We start from the raw sequence: 21,456 nt of genomic DNA on the forward strand, positions 1-21,456 counted from the left end.
TGTTAGTCACTCCTCTCAAAAATGGTTGTCTAAATTGTCATCTTATCCATCATGTAATTTCTTGTTGTGCACGCGTTTTTTTTTTGTTTTTTTTTATTATTAAATTTTATCTATAGACAAAATTGCATAAACACCGACAATTAACTAGTTTAATAAACGTAATAAACGTATAACAGAAACAAATTCTGATTTGTCAAAACAAAACGACTATAAATGCTAAACCAAATGAGTGGTCCTTTCCCAAAACTCATATTCCGATTCCAACTTTCAACGGTATATTTATTCACTTTGTAACATATTTTGATTCAAATATATTTGCAATCAAACTGAATTATATAAAGAAATAAAGTGTTTTTTGTTAGAGCTAATTTTTTTATGCTTGTAGATTAAAATTTTGTTGGCTTGCTTGCTTTGTTTGTTTGTGTTTGTACAGACGTTTACTCAAGCATTGTAACTTAGACTGACTTCTGCAAACAATATAAGTAGGCGGAGTTAAACCTGTTGATAGTTTTAAATTTAATTATTCGATAATGTCAATTCAAATCTGAATGTAATGTATACTGGTTTGACTGTGCCTTTTTATATTGTTTGCACATGTCAATCTTAATTGCAAACATTTATACAAACATGCAAGCTTGCAAGCCAACCAAATTCTTAAATCTACAAACATTAGGAAATTACCTCTAAAAATAAATTTACCCTTGCATACTTTTTTGCATATTAAAAATATTCCCATATTAACAAGAGGATAACCTACTTTGTATTACAGTTTTGAAATTGACTTTTGAAATTATATCTAAAGAAAGGCTAACAAACAAATAATATAATGTAACGTTTATATGCATATACAAATTTATATAGATATATAACAAAAACAAACACAAATATATTGAAAAAGTTTTGAAATGTTACTTCAAAAAATACACCAATCTCGAGTTCTGTTGCATTTGAAATAAAGAATTTCCGTATGATTTGTAGTGTCATGATAGAAAAAAATGCCTTCATAGATCAAAAGAAATGGTTTTGCAAATATCATTATAGGTCTGTAAGCAAAAAAAAAAAAGGTTACTCAGTGCAATGCTACAGAACTCGAAATATGTGTATAGATACAGTCTGAGAACAACAGAAAATTTCAGGTATTATTCCCATGTACTGCATCACAGGAGATTAGTTCCTTGTCTGAAGTTGAGGTAGACGTGTTAAACTGTAAAACCTTTGTACAAAAAAGTAGTTTCTATAAATAAATATTTTTATATTGAATATTATATTTATATTGCTTTTTACCAGATATGTCAATCATTTATATTTTTGAAATTCAAATCTCCACATTTTGTAAAAGATATAAAATTCTTAATTAAATTTGTTGTAATTAAATGCATAATGCCATATTATCCTTAAAAAAGCAACCAAATATTTGTTTTTGTCAAAAGCAGTAAAAATATATCATCCAATTTAAATTGCTTTCAATGAAATTAAATAAATTGAATGAATTTTTTATGACTTTCTTTAATCTATAGTTGAATTGGGGATACACTTTTAAGCTATATTAAGGTGGTACCTAACACTATTGGGAGATAACTCTGTATGGTCAGCTAAACGTTTTAATTACGTTGTGTTGTTAAGGGAATAATAAGCTTGTCAATGATAAAAGTAATTGTTTGTCAAACTGCTATATAACCAGTGTATTTTTTCTGATAAAACGGTTGGTTCAAATTTTTTAATTTTTTTTATTTTTGTCAAAGGGTCAAAGTAAGTACTTTGTCAAAATTTCAAGAAAATTAAACGAGCCAAATTAATTTTAGTTAAAGTGTTGGGTACCTCCTTAATTTACTATATTTCAAAAGCCGACAAAGAAAACATTTACCAATTAACGCATTCCAATAAATAGTCCTTTCATTTCCGTTTCGAAGAAAGTCTTGTTCTTCTGTGATCTTCCAAAAACAAAATACATTTAAATGGTATATCTATACTACTTGTTTAACAATATTTTTTTTAACTTTTATTATCAAATTACAGCTCCATTCAACATGTGAACATATAACTACTGAGGCATGATATCTTAAACAAATAATACAGATCACAACTCTTCCATATCAACTTGAAAACAAATACAAAATGAAGTCTGAAAAAGATCAACGACTTGTATACAAATTAGAACACATCTTACAATGACATATGTCATGTGCAATGTCTATGTGTAAAACAGAGGGCAAACGTCTGTTTTAGTGCATTACTTGATATTTTTTATTTGTCTAATCTTAATCATGTTAATACAACTTGCATGTATTTGGCCAATTGTTTATTTTTTAGCAGAAAATCACTGTATCAATAGAATATATGACATGCATGTGGGTAAATCTTTTTTGCTATGATATATATGTCTTACAGTATAATCTGCATTGCTCATCTGGTTCAAGTAGTTCAGGTTTCACTATACAACATTATCAATTGAGATATGGTGTAAAAATATAACATGTTGGCCCTTACGCCAGGTGATCTCAAAATTATCATCACATTTCTATTACCCCTTAAACCATACAAATTCATCATTTTCTAATAGCGCAATATCATTTTTGAGATTTTTTCTTGGTCAAGCTTGGTCGTCTTGTCCCTGTATGTCCCATCCCTGCCCTACCACTGTCTTGTCTTTGTTTAGCCTTTTCCTCCATGTCTGGTGCATTTTGAATAAGCTTGAATTTTGTGCTCTCCACTCTATGTTCGAAACAACCAAATATATATCTTCCTGGTCCGTAGGGTGTTCTCCCGAATAAGAAATTAGAAAAGATCTGTTCATATCCTTCTAAGTTTAATGGATATCGTCCATACTGAAAGTGTAAAGTTATAATAAGTACAGGCCAATAGCCATTTGAAAACAAATAAGTCATATTAAAATTGACTTTCTCTTTGAATTGCAACTATTTATTTAGGATTTTGTCTGTCTTTTGCTGGTGTTACAATCAGCAACCCGCTCACTCTTAAAAATTTTTAGCTACAGTACATACATATAACTTTTCAAGCAACTTTAAGCTTAGGCAAGGAAAAAAAGTAATAAAATTGAGAATGGAAATGGGGAATGTGTCAAAGAGACAACAACCCGACCATAGAAAAGACAACAGCAGAAGGTCACCAACATGTCTTCAATGTAGCAAGAAATTCCCGCACCCGGAGGCGTCCTTCAGTTGGCCCCTAAACAAATATATATATACTAGTTCAGTGATAATGAACACCATACTAAACTCCAAATTGTAACTACAAATAATACAAGGACATTGACAGTGACAACATATGCCCTTATATTTGATTGAGAGGAAACAAAAACTATACCTGAAATAGTATTTTAGGTCTAATACGTAAATTCAACATGTTAATGATGTCATCATATGTGACCATTCTCTTTTTCTGCACTAAAATATCCACATTATATTAAACAATTATATATAAAGTTCTTATATCCATAGCAGACTCTGCAATTCTAAAAGCGGCTGTTTTCTGCTCTTTGGTCGGGTTATTGTCTCTTTGACACCTTCCCCATTTCCTTTCTCAATTTTCAGAATACATATAATACAAAGAACAAGCTGGCTATCATATGATATCGCCCAGATAAACAAGGTCCTCCCTCTTCTGCTATAAGGCAATCTCCGGCGCAGAGTTCTTATCCATTCCATAAATGCTTTGCAATACTGCACTGAGTGTAGTGTTACAAAGTATTGAACGGAACGGATATGTGATCTCTGCGCCGGAGATTCGCTATAAGGAACACTGTAGCATTTGATTTGTATGTAAAACTGTTCCACGGAATATCCTCTTGGATGATCTTTTTATTTTGCCATTTGATACAGGACTTTCCGATATGAATTTTCTTTGCAGTTCAGTATTTTTGCTATTTTACTTTTAACTACTTTTGCGTATTTTTTAAAATTTGTTTTTATCTTTATTCTGCTCTGTTTGTCTCTTACTTTTTATTCAATAAATCCCAATAACACCCTCCTGTAAGAACAGCCTTGCATATTATTGTTTTTTCATATTAGTAATGAGGGTCTAGAATAATCTTGTTTCTTCAATATTAACTTACATCTGTCATTTCTTCATAACCTTTCTTCGCTATTTTCTTTGCCTCTTCTGGTTGTAAATTGACAAGCTCAATGTAGAAGTCACACAATTCTTCTTCATCAATTACATTGTCTTCTGTAAATACACAAAACAAGAATGTATCCATAATACACGGATGCCCCATTCGTACTATCATTTTATATGTTCAGTTGACCGTTAAATTTGTGTAAAAACTCTAATAAGGCATTAACTTTTGAAAGATCATTATAATCAAAGGGACGTGTATGCTAAGTTCAAGTTGATTGTACTTCAACTTCATAAAAAACTACCTTTACCAAAACATTTTTAAGATCATATCAAAGGGAACATGTGTACTGAGTTTTAAGTTGATTGGATTTCAACTTCATAAAAAACTGCCTTGAACAAAAACTTTTACATAAAGCAGGACAGACAAATGAAAGTACAAACAAACAGACGGAAGAACGGACGAACAGATCGAAAAAAATATTCCCCAAAGTAGGGCAGAACGATATTTCTATTTCACAAGTAACTGATATACTGTTATCGGATTATACATTTAAATAGATATATCAATGTAGATTTCAAAAGGTTCTGGTAAAGATATCAATAGGATCAGACTCGGTATAGATGTCAATTGATTCTGGTATAAATATCAATAGGATCAGACTCGGTATAGATTTCAATTGATTCTGGTATAAATATCAATAGGATCAGACTCGGTAGATAGATGTCAATTGATTCTGGTATAAATATCAATAGGATCAGACTCGGGATAGATGTCAATTGATTCTGGTATAAATATCAATAGGATCAGACTCGGGATAGATGTCAATTGATTCTGGTATAAATATCAATAGGACATATGGTAAATATATCGAAAGGTACTGCTGTAGATCTAAATAGGATCTGCAGTTGGGAGATACATACTGCATTTGTAGGTTCTACTTGGATGTATCTACATATAAATGGGGAAGCTGAAATCATCTCTTAAGTAGTTAAGAATTGTTCTCAATCGACAAAGCATGTTGCTATTGGTGAATATTAAATTACAGAAATGTTAACTTTTTCAAGATAAAGTGTGAGCTTTCGGGGATTTCGCCCTCCTACTCTTAGGTCTTCTGTCCTCAGAACGCTGGAAGGGCCTTCAGATCACTTGCCTAGGTGTGTGCTTAAACTTAAAAATGGCCTTGCTATACCACTGACCTGGTCTAGATATCAAAAGGTACTGGTGTAGATGTCAAAAGTATGGGAAACATATTGTGTCTGTTTGTTTTGTCCACACATGGTTGTCAATATAATGGAATTTTATGCGACTGTCATAAAAGTGAGAGGTTTCGCTAGCTATAAAACTAGGTTTAATCGACCCTTTTCTGCGTAAGAAAATGCCTGTACCAAGTCAAGAACATTACAGTTGTTATCCATTCGTTTGATATGTTTGATAAAGATTTTGCCATTTGAAAATGGTATTTCCGTTTTGATTTTTTCTTGAAGTTCGGTATTTTTGTCTTTTTCTTTTTATTGTCAAAATGTATTCAATTACAGTAATAGGATATTGGTACATACCTTTTCTGTCAATGATTCTAAAGAGAGATCGTGGTAGAAGTCGCAGCCATATTGGACAGTTCATCATACTCATACAACCTGGTATGATAGCTTCCCATAACGCCAACCATTCTGACAGGGTTACCTTATCTGCAGAAGAGGAAAATAATATGTAAAACAAAAGTAGGAAGCTGTAACATAAGGCCACACTTTTTAATGGTATCATTCAAATAACAGCCTTCGGATGCCATTTTTCTCTATTCTTTATAAATATTCGCTGTTATTCTCTATTCATTATATTTTAGTATCTGTTATGCCTTTTCTTTATTTTGACCTTTTTTTCCTCTTTTTCCTTCCTTTTTTTTCTGCATATTTTGCCCTTTCTCTATTCTGTAAACCCTGTCAACATCCCAAATGTATATATGTAGTATATCACCTACCATCATAATATTCTCCAGCCTTTTCTTTTAATACTTCGTAGAATGTCTCATGAACTTCTCCAAATTCCTGAGCTGCAGTTGATGTTGGTGACCATTTTGTAAATTTGAATATTTTCTGAAAAATTAAAGATTAAAATTTACACAGTATATAATAATTTTTCAAGGAACAAACACTGTATTGAATATCATAGAAGGATACAAAATTTGTCCTTTGGATATTAATAAGTTCTTGTACTCCTTAGGAAATCGTGGTACCGCCGAATTCGTTTGTGGATTTCATGGGTTCAGGAAAATCAAGAAATTAAGTGTTCAACAAAATTACAAATTTCAAATTACCTGTATATATACACATACTGACATATAAGGCTTTATAAACTGGTATAGCATATGTCTTTGAGGCATGTAACTAAGTAGATTGAATTCATAAAACCATATTTTTTTCTTCTTCAAAAATTCCCAAAATTGTCAGTCAAATCGGACAGCCCGTTGTTGGGTTGCTAGACGACATCCCCAAATTGGTAATTTTAAGGAAATTTTTCAGTTTTTGGTTATTATCTTGAATATAATTATAGAGATAAACTGTAAACAGCAATAATATTCAGCAAAGTAATGTCTACAAATAAGTCGACATGACTAAAATGGTCAGCTGACCTCTTAAGGAGTTATTGCCCTTTATAGTAAATTTTTAACAAATTTTCGTAAATTTTTGTAATCTTTTACAAAAATCTTCTCTGATGAAACTCCTAAGACAAATTTCACAAAACTTATCCATATAATCATCATTAGGGGGGTATCTAGATGACCCTGCCTAGGAATCAAGATGGTCGACATGACTAAAATTAGTAAATAGGGAAAAATGCAATTTTGGGTTTATATCTCTGAAACTGAAGCATTTAGAGCAAATTTTGTTATTTGCTTACTCATAGATATAATCATAGCATCTAATAATAACAAAAACTATAAATTATGATTTTAACCTTATTTTACAAGATTTCCAAAGCATCAGTAAATACAGGTGAGCGACACAGGCCCTTGAGAGCCTCTAGTTTTTCAGTCAGTGCCTTTAAATTAGTACATATGAGGTTGAATACCCCATCTCTTTTTAAATCGCTTGATCCATCCCTGTAGATTATGAACTGCAAGTTAACACCTCACTCGGCTATATCCTAGTCATGTCAGTCTGACAAACTGATTATGATGGTCTAGATTAGGTAAACAGAATAGAGAATAATGACCAAAAGGTGTTGAATAAAGGCCAATAAATAAAGAGAGGGGGTGGCAAAATCCCGTGTTAAAAACATGAAATCATGGGCTCGAGATCCCGAATTTAAAGAAAATGAATTAAATTTTAGGGTTTTATTAATGTAAAGAATAGAGAATACTGAGCAAAACAGATAAAGAATTGAGCGAAATTGTCTATTCGAAGATAATAATAAAGAAACCCATCCAGACCCTCACTATAGTAGAAACTGGACCTCTTCACGTCTTACTATAATTAGCTGCTATATGTAAACACTTACCTCTCCAAATTCACCGATATTATTATATTCCAGAAAGTTATTTCCCTTTGTATCTACAAAATAAAGAAAAATCCAAATTCATTTTTAAATAATTTTCATACTGTCATCATTCTACACTTGTAATACATTGATTAATGCAGATCACAAGTTTTTCATCCAAATTAATGGTTCTCCTACAAAGGAGATAAACGATACAGAGATACTAAGGATTGGTAAAACAGTAGTCCAAATAATTACATATGACGCCTTGAAAGGCTATTTAAAAAAAAAAGTTCTTCGACAAAATTAAAATAGCTTTTCAAGACGCCATAATTTTTTAGACTAGTAAAGTAGATGCATTTGAGTGTGACTTTGGAATGAGGAAACGAAAAAGTTCGACTAATAAAAATAAGGATACATCTGACTAATATTTGACAAAAGCTTCCAATTGGAACACCAGACATCAAATTAATGATGAAACTATGAAAATAAAAAGAATTATATCCTATGCCACTTAACAATCTCGCACTATAGGCAATCCTAAGCGAATTTTGTAATACGCAGATATACATTAAAACATGTACACCCCCTTTCTTTACAAAAAAACAAACAAACAAAAACAACAAGAAAAAAAGCAAAACCCCAAAAACGACACATTTACATATATTTATTTTGCTGAACAATGAAATTTAAAAAAATCTGAGGTACAGGTTCCAGAGGATTCTTATTATGAATAATCTGCGCCCAACTACTATTTTTCTATTCTGAAGTAATATAGGAAAACATCAAATATCTATCATGTCTAAAGGTCTTAACTGTTAACAGTTCGACGTGGCGACTTTAATTACTGTGCTTTCCTTTGTTTAATTGATTTTGATATTGTCTAAGGGAGCTACCATTTGAATTTTATGGGGGGGGGGGGGGGGGGGGCTAGGATGAAATTTGAAAAAAATAGGCAGGACAGGAATTTTGAGTAAAAAAAAAGGCAGGATGAGACACTTGCAAAAAAAAAGTCAGGACGACAATTTAGGTAAAAAAAAAGTCAGGATAAACTAAAAAAAAAAAAGACAGGACCGAACAGAGTGAAAAATAAAAAGGCAGGACAGAGATTACAGCTAAAAAAAAATGCAGGACAAAATTTTTCATCCCCCCCCCCCCATAAAAATCAAATGGTAGCTCCCTAAAAACACTACAATGAAAATCTTACCGAAGAATCTGAAGTAAAATTCCAACTTTTCTTTTTGAAATGGAGACAGCATATTCTGAAAATAGAAAAGCAAGGTCTATCATTTCATACCTCCAAACATCCAAATAAATGAATACAAACACATTCCAACGCGGGGTCCATGTTACTGAGCATGACATCCTGACCCAATCTAGTACTTCTGTTTAGCAGGAAGCAAGGATCTTAGGCTATCCACAAAAGCCTAAGAAACTGAGCGTTACCTAGGTAACTTCGTTTAGACCAAAAATATAAAAACTCGTTCCAGTATCGCGACCGCGTACGTTGATTGATTTCGCTGAAAACTTAAGAAAATATTGAATCAATAAGTAAAAATAAAAACATAATACTTTCATGTTTGAAGTAGCCAAAATCATATTGTATATGAAATTACGTCTTTGAAGTAACGTTGACTTCACAATCTAGGGTTTTATGTGTCTATAAAAAGTACAAGGCCTTCTTGAAAAATTGGCAAAGTTCAGGTTTACTTTGCGAAAACAAAATAGCATGCACAATAATACATGTAATATAAAATTGAGAATGGAAATGGGGAATGTGCCAAAGAGACAACAACCCGACCATAGAAAAAAACAACAGCAGAAGGTCACCAACAGGTCTTCAATGTAGCGAGAAATTCCTGCACCCGGAGGCGTCCTTCAGCTGGCCCCTAAACAAATATATACTAATACATACATGCATTTTATTATCCTGGCATGCTGTATGTAGGATATTTAAGGTTTCCAATGCTACAGCGCGTTTGAAAATAGCACTGCTAATTTATTATTGGCCACTATATACATAATATATATTACTAAATGGTTTACATTTATGATTATGCGATTTAATCAAAAGGTAGTGTTCGTAATTATATTTACCGGCACTGATATTGTTAGTTCGAATAAGAAGATAAGATAAGATAAGAATTTTATTAATCTAATCAAGAACCCATAAAGGGCATAATTTTACAACACAATATTTACCAGAATGATGTTATAGTTATATCGAGTTTGACATCATTTGTCAGAAACACTTGAAAATAATTTAAGGCAATATAATCAGTTTTAATATAGAAAATAAAAGTACAATTTTCGCGCCTTTAATCTTGAAACGGAGAATACAACTCAATGCTATTTTTGAACTGACCGTATTTTTGTATTTACAACTTTGAAAAGAATAATCTCCGTTCCTTTAAATATCAGAGTACAGTAGATATAATATTGTTATTTATATAGAGTGTGTTTGATAAGAATGTTTGCCTTAAAGCTAAATGTATACTTTCAACATTTATCATTATTTATAATTTAAATTTTAGTAGAAATATATACTGGGTCATACATAGTGTAATTATATAACAAAAGTTAAATCGTAATTTTGTGAATTCGCAAACGGTGTATTTGCGTACTTTATATGTATTAACTACTTCAATGTTCAGTTCTTTTTATTATACATAAAAGAAGATACGGTATAATTGTCAATATGAGAGAACTCTCCACAAGAGTCCTAATGACGCAGAATGTAACAATTATAGGTCACCGATCGGCTTTCAACTTGTGTTTAACTTGGATAGACTGCTTCCTTCTAAATATTGCTTCTGATTGAAGGATTAAGCACAGGCAAACTTAAAGCACAGGAGTATGGACCCCCTTTTCCTTACCTCAAATTATGTTGTAATTTTTTAAAAGTAATTTCAGAGACATATAGTGTATTATAGTTCTCTGGTAATTTCAACCTTTTTGTACTCTTTAAATATGTTTTGCTTTTATCTATACTACATTACCATGATTACGATACCAGTAGTTTATACATATGTTATCCTGTGTTCTTATTTTCCGAACATTACCAATGTCTTCTAATTTTGGATTTTTTTTAGCATCAATCGATAAAAAAAATATCTCTGCTTACGTCTGGGCTCATTACTATTATCGCATAGCCTCTTTTAAGAGCCTCTTTTAATATGGGAACCGGTCAACCAACACATTTTAGTAGTCCGACTGTAACAATTAAAATTCCAGTCTGATAGATAATTACACAGGTTTAGAAGTACATTCTTTTGATAACTCACAAACAGACATGTAGCATGTAATTCAGCCAGATAAAAGGTACACATGACAAACCATCTATTACAGAGAATTAGGGTTTGAATAAACAGGTCCACCATTTCCATTGTTTTTCTATGTTGAGACCATTTCTGTTTATTCTATACCCTCCCCCTCCCTTTATTATCTATTCTTAATTGTTTAGCATCCAATTATTCTTTTTGGTTTATATGTTCATAGATTTTTCAGTATCCTATTTTTTTTATCCACTCAATTCTGTAAACACTCATATAAAAAAAACAGCAGTCCAGCATTGTGTCCAAATACGGTACATGTCGGTCAAAGTTAATTCTGCTGATCAAGCAGTTGTCAATTTCCGACATGTTGTAAATACTTTGTTGTTCACATGAATGATTTACTGCCTTGACCCCTATATGAATTCATTCAATGACAACATGGACTAAGATTATTTTTTTATAAACGAGGAAGTATATAAACAAAGTATATAATTAATTTTCAAAAAGTAATATAAGTTTTTTTTAAACAGAATGAAGATACAGGACAATTTTTTAAAGACTGCCATGTTTAATAGAAATTATAAAAAACAAAAAAAAAATATAATAAATTCAAATTGCTGGACGTTTATGTAATTTCTGCTAATAAAAAGTACATGCAAATCGGATATTGATATATAAAAAAAAAAACAGATGGCAACTTGATGAATATTTACCTGAAATTAATAAACTTTGCGATTTTTTTTTTACAAATAATCCGATTTTATCCCTGGTTTATTCACGCATTTCACCTATTCCTGAATTGATTTCTTATATCTGACATATAGCATTTAAAAAGCAGCAAAAGTAAGAATAAACTGGATTTAACTACAATAAAAAAAAAAGGACAAATATAGTAACCGATACAGGTCAGTTGAGGAAAAATTTATAAAAAGGTCACAAATTTGACGCAAAAATCAATTTAGATAACAATTGAGCAAATCTTGAAGTTGTCTGAAATACAAATGTCATGCGAATCGGAAACATAAAGAAAAAAAAACAATTGTGTATTGTGAAGACATGTGGTTTAAATTTACTGAAAGGTTCACCGACAGTCCATGTTATAAAAGCAAGCTATATACACAAAGTGAAATGTATAATAAATCAATATTTAACACCGATACTACAAATGCATAAAAATGTTAATTATAGACATTTATAGTGACAATGATGAACTATCTCCTCCGTCAAAAGGTCTTATATGATATTTCTTTTTATTAAATATATAACATATATGAGAGAATATATAAACTAACTTACCACCTATCAAGTAATGGATTATCCGGCCTTCACCTAAATTTACTTTAGTACTTTAGTATCTGTTTCAGTCAAGGTTGAAGTTATATAATAATTTAGAGTTATCGTTCTTAGTGCGTGATTTTATACATTAACAAAACGTAAATGAAAAACTACTTGTACTTTAACAGAGTGACTTTGAACTTTTTAAACATAAAGTATACAAAGCACTTTTGAACCTCAGATATGCATCCTATCATTTTTTTTTAAATAGAAAAATACTTTAAATAGACATCAATAAAAGTTACTTATTTCATTTGTACAGGAACATATGTATAGAAATATCTTGCATGTGAAGTTGCAATACTTCAGATTCGGGAGGAGGCATAGATTGATTTCGCCATCTTGGATTGTATATATATAACAGAGAACCTAAGGTTATATTTGTTAATCAAATTAGCAAAATCTGATAACAAATTCAGTTAACGCATGTGATTTTTCATTAAAAAGAACCAAAGATTTTAATTTATAGACATTAATGTATTACAAGCATTGATTATTTTTGCTTGATTTTATGTTTCAAATTAGTATTTTAAGGGAGGTAACTCTGAAATAGTGTATTTTCGGAAGGAATCTACATGAGGTTTTCCTGTTTTATCTTTTAGTCGAAAAAAAAACGTACGGTGACTCAATTTTTTCTTTTGGCATTTTCTAAAAACTATCATCCAATATTTTATTTTACAATCCTGTCATTTAGTTTAATAGCTTCTAATACATAATGATGTTTTTCCTGTATAATCCATACAAAATGCGTCATTTCGTCATAATCTGTAGCTTGAGAATATGCTCGTTAACCTATCATTTTTATTATATTTCTGAGCATATCACAATATATACTACGTTTTGGCAAAGTATTAACAAATTTTATCATTTTTAGGTTTATATAATCATGATAATCCCTTACCAATTTAACGGCCTTTTTATATTTTGTAATTCTCTTTTATCTTTTTTTACAACTAAGAATGAGGTTCACTAAAATTTTAAAATAAAATGTGAACGTGTGATTGACACTTTCATACCGCGACGTGTTTGATCCAGAAATGAATTTCTAAAAAAAAAAATCTGAATTTCTAAAAAAAAATAAAACATTTCGGTATTTTGCTTTTTTTTTATGCGAAATTCAGTTGAAACGTAAATTTGATTTTCTGTCACCATAATGTTGAGAACACATGTTTGTCCACTATGATAAATGTAAGTTTGTTTCTGTTTTGCTTCACTAAATGCTATGATTAGTGTAAAAGAGGGCGAAAGATACTAGAGAGACGATGATACCAGCGGGACGAATATACCAGAGGGAAGAAGATGCTACAGGTCGAAAGATAGATACATGTACCAGAGGGACATTCAAAGTTAACAAGTCAATTAAGATGACCATACAAACGCTAAACAGATTTAAATCTCGTACTTAAACGTGTACCTGTCGGCAATTTCATATATATAGGAAAAAATTACAATTGTCCATTTTATATTAATTGTTTTTGTAGGTGTTAAAACTTCTGTTTAAGATAATTGTGTGAAATTGACAACTTTCGGTTAATTTCTGTTTTCATCAAGTTAAAATTGTAAGATAAATTTGCTGGGGCCCTATCATAAAACAAATATTTATTTATCTTTTCCAAAGCAATTACATCGTACAAGGCCATATTATGTAATCAGTTTATGAATTAGTTTGTAGGTTAAGTGTAAAAGACGCGTAATTTATTTGTTTCTTTCCAAAGCTGTTTTTGAAGGACAGTTTTGCTTTTTATGAATGAAAATCTGAGTTTTTGAACATTGTCATATATAGGTCTTGTACTTTTGACTTAAAAATATTTAAAACAGTCATGAAACAGACAATAAGTACTCTCTGATGCCATTTGTACAAATTATTCACAACAAAAACAAATGATAAACAGTGGTTGCATTTTAAATAAATATACATGATTACCTTAATGAGATTAGAAATGAAACTCCTTGAACTGTCCAATTCCGTTTTTGTTGAAAGTTAGTAAATACACACCGTCTATTAACCGAAGAGGTTCGATAGAGGGGGAGTTTGTTTGCCATTAATATATTTTCACAAGTTTTATTTAAAGCCAAGTAATAGGTCCTACCAATATGGCAAAGGTGATAAATTGACTCCTTTGTGAGCCTCTTGTTATTTGTATGACCTATACAGCCACAGGACAAATAATCGCTTCGATGAACTACTACCGAGGTCAATAGACAATTAAATGTTAATGGTTAACAATAGTACATGTACAATTAAACGAAGGTCATCATAGCCAGTGGCGGATCCAGAAATTTTCATAAGTAGGGGCCCACTGACTGACCTAAGAGGGGGCCCGCTCCAGTCACGCTTCAGTGATTCTCTAAATAAGCAACCAAATTTTTTCCCCTAAATCCGCCTCTGATAGCAATAAAGGCACGTGGTTTTACACTAGTAATTTTTGGGGCCCTTTATAGCTTGTTGTTAGGTGCGAGCCAAGGCTTCGTGTTGAAGGCCGTATATTGACCTATAATGGTTTACTTTTTTAAATTGTTATTTGGATGGAGAGTTGTCTCATTGGCACTCACATCACATCTTCCTATATCTACATATTTTAGAAAATTATTCGTATTAGGGAGCTACCATTTGATTTTTATGGGGGGGCTAGGATGAAAAATTTTGTCCTGCATTTTTTTTTAGCTGTAATCTCTGTCCTGCCTTTTTATTTTTCACTCTAATCGGTCCTGCCTTTTTTTTTTTAGTTTATCCTGACTTTTTTTTACCTAAATTTTCGTCCTGACTATTTTTTTTTGCAAGTGTCACATCCTGCCTTTTTTTTTACTCAAAACTCCTGTCCTGCCTATTTTTTTCAAATTTCATCCTAGCCCCCCCCCCCCCCCCCCCCATAAAAATCAAATGGTAGATCCCTTATTATTTTTTAAATATAAAAATAAGAAGATGCATGAGACTACTCAGAGGCGGATTTAGAGGAAATTCCAGAAGGTCTAGTACCCCATTTTGGGAAAAAAATATGGCTAATTATTTAGGTAATAACTGAAGCATGACTGGAGCGGTGCCCCTTTTAGACAATCAGCCCCCTTTTTTTTTGGTAAAGATGTGGGTATTCGCAATTGCTATACTCTCCGCCATAGACAAAACGACATGAAAGTTAACAACTATAGTCCAGCGTATGACCTTCAACAATGAACATACCGTATAGTCATATATAGACTCCATGTGACAAATAATCGTCATATATGTAAAACAATCGTTAAAAGAGAAATATTGCGGCCTGATGTATGATTTAAATGTCTATACTTTCCATATTAGACCTTTGCTCTCCAATTGGAAAACAAAATATCAATGGCAATCTCGATCTCCAAAGTCCTCCAAACATTCCGGTTATACAACTGGCAATAAGGAATTAAAAAAACAATTTTTGAATTCAGATTTTGTTTTCGAAACTGATTGCAACAGGATATACTTTGCAAAAACGAAAAAAAATCGCTTCGAATTTTATATTGACTTAAACCAAGACGTCGTTAAATAAAATTGTACACCCTGCATTTACAGTAACATGTATCACGCTTTTCAATAAGATGTGGCCAAATCGCTAAAAGACCCCCTTCTTTGTTATGGAAACTATTTTGCATTCTGCATTGACAAGAATATCTTGGTGTAAATCAGATACATTCATTCGGGCAACATGCCTTCTTACCTAATCTTACTTTTTTTCATTTTTAAAAACGCCGTAATATAATGGACGCATATATATACATATCTGAATTGACTGTACTTATACGTTCCGATTTCTTTAAAAGGCTGAAACACTTTCATATTTCTTTTGTCAAAGTTGACCTTTACACACTGCCCTAAGTGTTAAATACAGGTCAGATTAAAAATAACTTGACATTGGCCATTGAATGTTAAGTACTTCCAGTTTGACTGGACTGAGGACTTTAACTAACATGCTAGTAGTGAAATTTTATTGAAGAGGCAAATTGTAAGCGGATCTGTTTAAATGAAGAAAAAAAATACATAAGGGTTTAGATTGGGTTTACTCAGTGATATTGTTTGCCTTAAATTGATGGAGAATAAAGGCTTTTCCCCCTTGAGAAGAATCCCAATTTGAAAAAAATGGCTTAAAACTATTCCCAAAAAGACAACTTTTTTCCCAAACAGTGCAGTTTCAGTAGTAATTTTGCATAAATTCAAACTGAAAAACACTCATTTATACTTTTTTCATGCCTAACATTACTATATATGTGCAGATTTGAGGGTCTATTTATATATCATCACTGACAAAAAGGGGTCTTATTTCAAAGCAGGGTTTGACTCTTGAAATAGGGTCTGTAAATTAAAGTTTCAGTCAAATTTATGGTTTATTCTAAAATTCCCAATTTGATGAAAATTACGCATATTTTCCAAATAAAAAAAAGGGTAAAGGTAGTTTTGAAAAAAGCCAACAATATCACTGTTACTGACAACGAAATTATGATTCTATAATACACGCTATAAAGGAAAAACAAAGATAAAGAATATTGGGCAAAACCAAAGAATAGATCATATGTTTTAATTAGAGATGGTGTATTTGATATACAATTATTATGTATGCGTGTCGTTCAGGGAGCTACCATTTGATTTTTATGGGGGGGGGAGGATCCCGGAGTAGGATGAAAAATGATGTCCTGCATTTTTATCAGTTGTAAACTCTACCCTGCCCTTTTTACAGCGGATAAACGTGAGGACATTCTGGTGTATTGCTATCGCCTAGATTTCCAAATACGTGATATTCGTTTTGGGGTTTTAACCGATCTATAAACATGATGAATACGTAGACATTATCAAGTGCAAACTAACATTCCTTGTCGCTTTTTATAAATTCATCTCTTCAACGAATGTTCATCAAATACTTTTTAAGGAAGATAAATTAATAATATTAAAATGTTTTGTTATATGTATATACATATAAGTACAAAATCATTAATATCAATGCACACGAATGCGGTAGAATATCTCAAGAACAGTTGCAATCTCATGGAACGATATCTCATGGATTATAAAACATTTTTTGCGGGAAAATACGAATGCCTACTCAAACCCATTCTATTAGAAAAATCGAATTATTACAGAGGAGTGACGTGTCCACCATGCACTTGCACTTCATTATTATTGATATAATAGTAGATTAGACTGGTATACTAATGCACAAAAATTATATATATATGTATGTCGTGTACAAGTTGTGGTTTTGTACAGGCTATAACATGTACCAAATTTTGGTAATAACATGTACAAAAATTTTGTATAAGTTATTATTTGTACAATGCAAAAATACAAGTTATAACATGTACAAAAGTACATCGTACATGTAATAACATGTACAAAATATTGCTAAAAAATGGTTTTTTTAAAACATGTACAAAATTTGAAAATAAAAATATGTTTCTATTATAACAACACATCCTCAATAATATTTTTATCATTTATTGTTGTTACAGTTAATAATACGTGATGTGCAGTTAGCCAATCAGAATAAAATATTATAATGAAACACACATCTAATGTAATTATTCTATTATAACAACACATCCTCAATAATATGTTTATCATTTGTTGTTGTTGTCCATTCATGTTAGTGTGATACCTTTTTGATACAGTTAAGGTGGTACCTAACACTACAGGGAGATAACTCTGTAATATCAGCTAAACGTTTTAATAACGTTGCGTTGTGAAGGCAATATAAAGCTTCTCAATGATCAAAATTAGTGTTTGTCAAACTGCTATATAACCAGTGTAATTTTTCTGATAAAACGCTTGGTTCAAATTATTTTAATTTTTTATATTTTTGTAAAATTAAACGAGCCAAATTAATGTTAGTGAAAGTGTTGGGTACCACCTTAATATAAAAAAGAAGATGTGGTATTATTGCCAATGAGACAACTATCCACAAAAGACCAAAATGACACAGACATTAACAACTATAGGTCACCGTACGGCCTTCAACAATGAGCAAAGCCCATACCGCATAGTCAGCTATAAAAGGCCCCGATAAGACCATTTAATTAATAATTTAACGATACTTACCTTGGTTAAGCATGTAGTCAATAAACATTATTCGGTATTCTTACCTGGCATTCAAACAGAAAAATACTTAGAAGCAATATTTGAAGCAAGTTCTCTATCCAATAATACTGATAGTGAAGAACCTTTTACCGAGACAGAATACTGACACTGAAATTTAAACTGACAAAGTAATGTCAGAGACGGACACAAACACTGAAACTGATGGTAAATTGAATGGTCATGATTCAGCAGACAACAATGCACAAACAATTGAGTTAGAAACAGAAACAATGATAATTGATTAATCACCTATTCTGTCAATTGATATGGGCCCTGCCGATGAGAAAAACATAGCAGGCGTGGTGATGAATATGAATGAACATGGCGGCTATAAAATTGAAATTAAAGACTTATTTGGACAAATAAAGCGATACTTGACTAGAAACCAGGTTTAATTTCTTGCAAATGCAACTATAAAATAGGGACGAAAGATACCAGAGGGTCAGTCAAACTCATAAATCGAAAATAAACTGACAACGTCATGGCTTAAAACGAAAAAGACAAACAGTCAAACAATAGTACACATGACAAAACATAGAAAACTAAAGTATAAGCAATACGAACCCCAACAAAAACTTGACTGAAGTCCCAATGAGTGATACGAGTGTGAGAGGGATATGCGTAAGCTATCATTGAGTGGAGGGCAAAGTTTTGTGCATTGTCCGTGTAAGAAAGGCATTTGTAAGTCTGGTAGGTGTAAATGTAGTAGAATGAAAGTTTTGTGCAACTCAAAGGTGTCACGTGTCTGTGTCTAAAATGTATGGAAATAAAGATTTTATGCATAGTGCATTATGTTGAATAACTTTTAAAGATATTTGGAATCTGAGTGGACACATGTACAGAATATTATGATATACACATTTCGAACAGTATTTGAAAGCAGTTACTCTGTTTACCTCTGAATAATAAACATAGTTGAGGTCGTCTTTTTTCGACTTTAAATTTAAATCTATAGCTTGCGCTTCATTCTGGTTTTCGTCAATTTCAACATCCTTAGCTGTTCCAGTATTGCCTTTTAATTTCTTGTCATGAGAGATACCTGGTTGGTTGATTGAGCACATCACCTAGAATTTAAATAAAATTCAATTGTTTCTCCTGTTCATCTGCTTTTTTCGTTACTTTGGAATTGCCTTTACAAAAATATCTTCGTTCACTGCATAGTTTTTGTAAACTGATCTCCAACATTTTGTTCAGCAGAAAATGACTGTGTCTAGAATTGAGTTTATACGGTCCAATATATAATGTACATTTGTGATGTATTAATGTTTCTATTTTACTCACTGGACCCCTTAAATGCAAAATGTGGGACGGAATTCAGCCAATCAAAATACTGGATTTGTTGTAATGAACACACATTTACAGTACTGAATAAAGAACGGGCTTTATTAACAATATAACTGTAAACGGGAGGATGGACCATCCTGCTTTTGATAAGAATTGACTACAATATAAAAAAGAAGACGTGGTATGATTGCCAATGAGACAACTATCCACAAAAGACCAAAATGGCACAGACATTAACAACTATAGGTCACCGTACGGCCTTCAACAATAAGCAAAGCCCATACCTGCCTGGTTTTACGGCTATACAACTTTGTTTAGTACTAGGATGGTTAAACCTTCTAGCATTCAAACTTCATCTATCTTAAATACCTAGATATACTGGACTGACGGAAGGACAAACGGGGGGACGGAAGTAAAACAATATGCCCCAACACTTCAGTTGCAATGGCATAAACATAATAGATCATAGGAAAATTCCACCAAAACAAGCATGAAAATGCTTGAATCCATAGCGGGAGCCTAGGCAGCCGTATTTGAAATGTTGTTTGTGTTGTAAAAACACACCATCTTTATCAATTCCTTAATATTAAACACCTAAAGGTTCGTAAGAATACTGTAAATTCAGAAATTATTGCGAGGTTTTTATTATTGCGAATAATGCGACTGAGTTGTAAACGCAATAATTAAAACTCGCATTTTGTAATATTTGAACTGACTTAAGCATGACTTTTCTCAAAATCGTAAAAATTAAAATCGCATTCAAGTGTAAAATGACAAAATCGCAATAATAAATGCATGCAATAATTTCTGAATTTACAGTAAATTATAAAAGGTCAAACATGGCCGTTGAAAACGTTTCATTCAAGTTATAAAAGCTTAATGTATTAAGTGTTTCAGAAAGACAAATCCTTTTTTTCCGATTTTTTAGGGATTTTTCCCCGTTCCTGCACGTGTGAAAATTAAAAAAAAGTTGGGGCAAATCTTTGAGATACACCTTCTCAAGTTGCAGATGATTGACAAAGTGTTGTGTGGTACTGTTTTTGTATTGATTGAATATGGACAAAAGAAGGACAATAGATTGATTGATTGATTGATAATGATTGTTGTTTGTGTAACATCCAGTGGCAAATATTTCATGCATGTTTAGAACGAGAACAAATTAATAATAAATACAATAGGTAGGTCCTGTAATAGAGGACGTCTAGGATGAAGTTCGGGGAATTGGAGGTATATTGGATTGGGACACAGATTTAGACTTTCAACAAGAAGGTTGTATTTTTTTCAGGATTTTGAGGTTCGTTTTTTTCGTTCCCATGCACAGAGGGTGTCAAAATAAACCCAAAAAGATTGAGATGTTATATACATGTTTATACGTAAATAATTGCAGTCAGTTATATTGATTAATTGGACAATACATATCAACACATCAACTGGTGATTTAAACTGTGTAAATGAGTGGCCATGGACCATGCCTAAAAACTTTTCTTGGTGTATAGGTTTGACTGTACTAAGAGTATATTGTGCGGTGTAAACACGGTAATTTTTTTTCTAATTCCTTCTGATGAAGATGAAGTTGTTATGATGAACATTATCAACGAATCTTGCATATTTGAAATAGCATAAACAAAATTCAGCATCAAACATTCAAAAAACATAATTTTAAAAAATAACTGAAAATTTTACTGTTTTGAGTTCCAATGACCTTCAGGACAAATCATTTTGCGAAAACTTGTGACAAAACACCAACAAAAAAAAAGAAAGTTCTGTAGCTAAACGCATGTACATACTAGACAATTGGGGTTCAATACATAAAATTTGAAACGGTAAACTGAAATAACACATATAAACAAGAATATTTTCCAACTATGTTATTGATTTTACTCACTCCAACTGTGTTGACACTAATAATTGTTGTCACG

General features: G+C 31.8%; 1 protein-coding gene across 4 annotated transcripts; it reads right to left on the bottom strand.

Annotated features, from left to right (window-relative positions):
* Positions 1–819: 819 nt before the first annotated feature.
* Positions 820–19,317, bottom strand: LOC143052194 (sarcoplasmic calcium-binding proteins I, III, and IV-like). 4 transcript variants are annotated; one of them, XM_076225156.1, is made up of 7 exons: positions 19,150–19,317; positions 8,760–8,814; positions 7,574–7,626; positions 6,054–6,168; positions 5,635–5,763; positions 4,073–4,185; positions 820–2,825 (listed from the first exon to the last, which is right to left on the bottom strand). In XM_076225156.1, exons 1-7 carry the CDS (start codon positions 19,312–19,314, stop codon positions 2,568–2,570), a joined length of 888 nt encoding a protein of 295 aa, XP_076081271.1. In that variant the 5' UTR covers positions 19,315–19,317; the 3' UTR covers positions 820–2,567. The 4 variants fall into 4 exon arrangements, with proteins under 4 accessions (XP_076081271.1, XP_076081272.1, XP_076081274.1 ...); XM_076225157.1 differs by lacking the exon at positions 19,150–19,317 and adding an exon at positions 14,087–14,184; XM_076225159.1 differs by lacking the exon at positions 19,150–19,317 and adding an exon at positions 12,124–12,165.
* Between the last annotated feature and the right edge of the window lie 2,139 nt (positions 19,318–21,456).

This window comes from Mytilus galloprovincialis, chromosome 11 (genome assembly GCF_965363235.1).
Source record: "Mytilus galloprovincialis chromosome 11, xbMytGall1.hap1.1, whole genome shotgun sequence".
Taxonomy (NCBI): Eukaryota; Metazoa; Mollusca; class Bivalvia; order Mytilida; family Mytilidae; genus Mytilus; species Mytilus galloprovincialis.